The sequence below is a fragment of the Leptonychotes weddellii genome, chromosome 9 (assembly GCF_054177405.1).
Source record: "Leptonychotes weddellii isolate Sample4059 chromosome 9, ASM5417740v2, whole genome shotgun sequence".
Taxonomy (NCBI): Eukaryota; Metazoa; Chordata; class Mammalia; order Carnivora; family Phocidae; genus Leptonychotes; species Leptonychotes weddellii.
Window position 1 is genome coordinate 96,926,112 of NC_138377.1, and position 6,229 is coordinate 96,932,340.

Consider the following 6,229-nt stretch of genomic DNA (forward strand, 5'->3'; position numbering starts at 1 on the left):
ATAAATACTTGTTGATTGGATCATCACATATAAGGAATAATATTGTTTTGTGGAATAGTAAAGGTTTTGAAATTTTGGTAGACATTAGGTTGAGAGTATATGAACAACTTTCTGTGACATTTAAAATTTTGAACTTTGACTTTTTTATTAAAAATTCTTTCTTTCACTTTTTTTTTTAAAGTGGTGAATTGTGGTGGATTTACTAACAGTACTTTCAATGTGCCTGGCATTGATCTAAACCCTTTACATACATTAACTCATTTAATTCTACTGTATGAAGTAGTTATTCTTTAAACCCATATGGTATATGAGGAAACTGAGATGTAAACAAGTTCAATAACATTCTTAAAGACAGAATTAATAAGTGACAGGCCCGATTCAAACCCAGAAGGAATAATTAGAAGCCTATATCGTTAATTACTATGCTATACAGCTTCCCAGTGTTTTATGTGAAGTTTTGGATTTTTGTTGGAATTAAGGCTTTAAAATTCATCAAGCCACACACACACACACACCCATACCCATTTCAATTCTTTGTTATTAGTCATACTGATTAGATTATCTTGTGATCATGATGCTTTATGTTGCTAAACTGCTTATCTTTAGGTGGGTTGGATAAGAATTAGGTCTTTGACACAAATACTACTTTTATTCCAAACTGTTAACATTTTAGAACTATTTCATGAGTAATAAACTTGATTTTGGCAAAGTTCCAAACACTGCTATTGTTGGAACCGTCAAACTAGATGGAATTTTGAATACTATGATAAGTAGACATTGAAAATAGAATATTTTTATAAAGATCTCATAAATCCCCCGGTCTGTATAAGCCCTGTCTGTCTCACAAATGTACAGTGCAGAAGATAGGAAAATCTGAGCCAGTAATATAGCCAATCAGTCACTTTTTAAATGTGGCATTTTTTCATTGTCACAGTGTTTATTGCAAAAACGGTAATAGGAATCATGGGGTCTTCAGAGTAAGGCTAAATTGCCAAGCAGGAAAGTTTATATTACAAGGAATTCTAACACCTTGGTGAAAATCAGAACATGGCTGCATGGAAACTTTATATGGACTTCATGCATATTCCTAATCTGTAAATAAGGACTTTAAATATAGATTTCCTGTCTTCAGTCAGAATAAGCCTACTAGCTAATTAGTATATTCTTGAATGCATGTCAGTAGAACAATTACACACATATACACACACATCCCACATATAAAATTATTGCTTACTTAAATCAATGGTGGTTAATTGTTGAAGTGTAATTTGAGTTAGTACATCATGTGTGAGCAAGAAATAAATTTGTTTTGCTAAGTCATTTAAAAGGGTTGGGAATATTTGTTACTTCCCCAGACCTTGATTATCCTGACTAGACTAATTTGTATGTGCTATAGTAAGAGTATCCAATTTATCATTAGGGACCCCCTATTTATATAAAAGGATACTTTGGGAAGAAAAGATCAGTATTAGTGGTGTATTAGTGAAGTATTAGTGAAGCCTTGTAACAACACAAGTCACTAGTCTTAAATATTAACTGCTCATTATAGAGCTGATACTAGAGTAGGTATGTCAGAGGAAACTTCTGAAAACACAGCCAATAGAATGAAATTTAAAAAATGGGGGCACCTGGGTGGCTCAGTTGGTTAAGCGACTGCCTTCAGCTCAGGTCATGATCCTGGAGTCCCGGGATCGAGTCCCACATCGGGCTCCCTGCTCAGCGGGGGGTCTGCTTCTCCCTCTGATCCTCTTCCCTCTTGTGCTCTCTGTCTCTCATTCTCTCTCTCTCAAATAAATAAATAAAATCTTTAAAAAAAAAAAATGGTACAACTTTTTTTTTTTTTAGCAAAGGCTTTGGGCCAAGCATAAGTCTTGTAAGAAGCATTCTTCTGTGGAGAATGTGGAAGGCAGAAAATAAAAGTTAGAGCCAAAAGTAATAAAGTAAAAAACAAAAGTACAAAAGGGAGAATCAACACGATCAGTACTTTTAATAAAAGTGATAAACCCCTTGGAGTACTGATGAAGAAAAAAAAAAGTAAAGGCATAAATTTCTGATTTCAGGAAAGAAAAAAGGGACTTCTTAGCAGATCCTACACACATTAAAAAAGATAAGAGGATTTTTTTGTAAAGATTTTATTTATTTATTTTAGAGATAGAACAGGGAGAGGAGCAGAGGGAGAGGAAGAAGCAGACTCCCTATTGAGCACAGAGTCTGATGTGTGGGGCTTGATTGCACAACCCTGAGACCATGACGAGCTGAAATCAGAGTTGGATGCTTAAGCGACTGAGCCAGCCAGGCACCCTTTTGTAAGTTTTAATATCTATTTTCCTAAGGATTTGTCCATTTCACCTAAATTTTCAAATCCATTGGCATAAAATTATTTTAAAAATTCTCATGTTGGGGCATCTGGGTGGCTCAGTTGGTTAAGTGTTTGACTTGATTTTGGCTCATGTCATGATCTCAGGATTGTGAGATCGAGCCCCATGTCAGACTCCACATTCAGTGGAGATTTTTTTTTTTAATCTTAAGAAAAAAATGTTCACCATGATAAGTGTAGTTACCATCTGTCACCATACAAAATTATTACAATATTATTGACTATATTCCCCGTGTTGTACTTTACAGTCTTGTCAGCTGACTTATTTTATAACTGGAACTTGGTACCTCTTAATCCCCTTCACCTATTTTGCCCACCCTGTACCTTTCTCCCCTCTGGCAACCACCCATTTGTTCTCTGTATCTATGAATCTGTTTTTGTTTTGTTTGTTCATTTATTTTTTATTTTATGTTCATTCATATGAAATCATATGATTTCATATGAATGAAATCATACAGTATTTCTTTCCTTGACAAATTTCACTTTATATGATACCTTCTGGGTACATCCATGTTGTTGCAATGGCAAGATTTCATTCTTTATTTATGGCTGAGTAATATTTCATTGTATATATATACCATATCTTTTTTATTCATTCATATATCAGTGGACGATTAGGTTGCTTCCCTGTCTTGGCTATTGTAAATAATGCTGCAGTGAACATAGGAGCACATGTATCTTTTTGAATTAGTTTTTTCATTTTGAGGGGGAATTACCCAGAAGTAGTATCATATAGTGTTTCTACTTTTAATTTTTTGAAAAACCTCCATACTGTTTTCCATGCTGACTGCACCAATTTACAATTCCACCAACAGTGCTTGAGGGTTCTCTTTTCTCTACATCCTCACTAACATTTGTTATTTCTTGTTTTTGTGTTGTTTTTTTTTTATATACTAGCTATTCTGACAGCTGTGAGGTGGTATCTCAGTATGGTTTTGATTTGCATTTCCCTGATGATTAGTGGTGTTGAGCATCTTTTCATATGTCTGCTGGCTATCTGCATGTCTTTGGAAACACGTCTATTCAGGTCCACTGCTCAGTTTTTAATCAGATTGCGGGTTTTTTTTGGTATTGATAATTCATATGAATTCTTTATATGTTTTGGATATTAACCCTTATTAGAATATCATTTGCAAATATCTTCTTCCATTCAGTAGATTGTCTTTACATTTTATTGATACTTTCCATCACTGTGAAAAAGCTTTTTAGTTTGGTGTGGTTGCAATTGTTTATTTTTGCTTTTGTCGCCCTAGCCTGAAGAACAGGTCCAAAAAAATATTAATAAGACTAATGTTTAAGAGCTTGTTGTCTGTTTTCTTTTAGGAGTATTATGGTTTCAGGCTTACATTTAGGTCTTTAATCCATTTTGAGTTTGTTTTTGTGTATGGTGTAAGAAAGTGGTCCAGTTTCATTCTTTTGCTTGTACCTGTTCAATTTTCTCAACACCGTTTATTGAAAAGACTGTCTTTTCCCCATTGTATATTCTTGCCGCCTTTATTGAAGATTAATTGACGATATAAGCATGGGTTTGTTTCTGGGCTCTCTGTTCTGTCCCACTGATCTATGTGTCTCTTTTTGTGCCAGTACTGTACTCTTTTGATAACTGTAGCTTAGTATTATAGTTTGAAATGTGGGTGTGTGATACCTCCAGCCTTGTTCTTCTTTCTCAAGATTGCTGTGACTGCTTGGGTCTTTTGTGGTTCCCCTAACAATTTTTTTTTATTATTATGTTATTCACCATACATTACATCATTAGTCAATTTTTAGGATTATTTGTTCTAGTTCTGTGAAAAATGCTGTTGGAATTTCGATAGGGATTGCATTGAATCTGTAGATTACTTTGGGTAGTGGACATTTTAACAATATTCTTGCAACCCATGGACATGGTATATATTTCCACTTGTGTCATTTTCGATTTCTTTCATCAGTGTCATAGTTTTCAGAGTACAGGTCTTTCTCTGCCTTGGTTAAATTTATTGCTAGGTATTTTATTCTTTTTGATGCAAGTGTAAATAAAATTGTTCTGCCACTTTGTTATTAATGTCTAGAAACACAGCAAATTTCTGTATATTAATTTTGTATCCTGCAAATTTTCTGAATTTATATATTAGTTCTAATGGTTTTTTGGTGGAATCTTTGGGGTTTTCTATATATAATATCATGTCATCTGCAGGTAGTGACAGTTTTACTTCTTCCTTACCAATTTGGATGCCTTTTATTTCTTTTTCTTGCTGTGGCTAGGACTTCCAGTATTATGTTGAATAAAAGTGGTGAGAGTGGGCATTCTTGTCTTGTTTTTGACCTTAAAGGAAAATCTTCCAGCTTTTCACCATTGAGTATGATGTTAGCTGTAGGCTTGTCATATATAGCCTTTATTATGTTGAGATACGTTTCCTCTATACCTGTTGTGTTGAGAGTTTTTATCATGAAGGGGTGCTGAATTTTGTCAGATGCTTTTTTTGCATCTACTTGAGATGCCTATCCCATTTGATGGTGGTGAATGATCCTTTTAACGTATTGTTGAATTTGGTTTGGTAATATTTTGTTGAGGATTTTTGCATCTATGTTCATCAGGAATATTGACCTATAATTTTCTTTTTTTGTAGTGTCTTTGGTTTTGTTGCCAGGGTAATGCTGGCCCCATAGAATGAATTTGGTAGCATTTCTTTCTCTTCCACTTTTTTTGGAAATAGTTTGAAAAGGATAGATACTTACTCTTTAAATGTTTGGTAGAATTCACCTGTGAAGCCATCTGGTCCTGGACTTTTGTTTGTTTCAATTTTATAACTAGTGATCTGTTCAGATTTTCTGTTTCTTCCTGATTCCGTCTGGGGAGATTGCATGTTTATCATTAAGTAATGCCTTTATTTGGCTGTTGTTACAATGTTTGTTTTAAAGTCTGTTTTGTCTCATGTAAGTATTACTCCCCCAGCTATTTTTTTTTCTTTTTCATTTGCATGGAGTATCTTTCCATCCTTTCACTTTCAGGCGTATGTGTTTTTAGGTCTGAAATGAGTCTCTTGAAGGCAGCATATAGACGGATTTTATTTTTTATTTATTCAGTCACCCTTTGTGTTTTGGTTGGAGCACTTAGTCCTTTTATACTTAATTATTGATAGGCATGTAGTTAACACCATTTTGTTGTTTTCTGGTAGTTTTTGTAGTTCTTTTCGTTTCTTCTTCTGTTGCTCTCTTCTCTTGTGAAATGACTTTCTTTAATGTTATGCTTGGATTCCTTTCCCTTTATTTGTATCTATTATAGGTTTTGGGTTTGTGGCTACCATGAAGTTCATATATAACACCTTATATCTATAGCAGTCTTTTTTTTTTTTTTTTTAAGATTTGTTTATTTTTTTGAGAGAGAAAGGGTAAGGGGCTGAAGGAGAAGGAAAGAGAGAAGCTCTCAAGCAGACTCCCCACTGAGCGCAGAGCCTGACCCTGGGCTCAGTCCCACGACCCTGAGCTGAAACCAAGAGTTGGATGCTCAACCAACTAAGCCACCCAGGCACCCCTACAGCAGTCTATTTTAAATTGGTGGTTGCTTAAGTTCAGACACATTCCAAAAGCACTACATTTTTACCCCCTCCCAGCATTTTATGTATTAAAAGTCATATTTTCATCCTTTTATTTTGTGTATCCTTGGACTCATTATAGATGTAGTTGATTTTACTATTTTTGTCTTTTGGCCTTCATACTTGCTTTATAAGTGATTGATCTACTACTTTTATTAAATGTTTGCTTTTTTTTTTTAAAGTTTTTTTTTTTTACCAGTTATTTATTTTAATTTTTTTATTCTTATGTTAATCCCCATACATTACATCATTAGTTTTAGATGAAGTGTTCCATGATTCA

The 6,229-nt window shown here is 34.1% G+C and overlaps 1 protein-coding gene across 3 annotated transcripts in view; it reads left to right on the forward strand.

Moving 5' to 3' along the window:
* Positions 1-6,229, forward strand: part of GLCE (glucuronic acid epimerase) — a 92,160-nt gene that overhangs the window by 63,285 nt on the left and 22,646 nt on the right. The window contains exon 1 of one of the 3 annotated variants that reach the window (XM_081831319.1): positions 1,901-2,306. The exons of the other annotated variants lie outside the window; for them this stretch is intronic. Within the exon in view, the coding sequence (XP_081687445.1) occupies positions 2,272-2,306 (35 nt within the window). The 5' untranslated portion in view covers positions 1,901-2,271. Of the gene's footprint in view, positions 1-1,900; positions 2,307-6,229 lie in introns of those variants that run through there. 3 annotated transcript variants of the gene reach the window in all.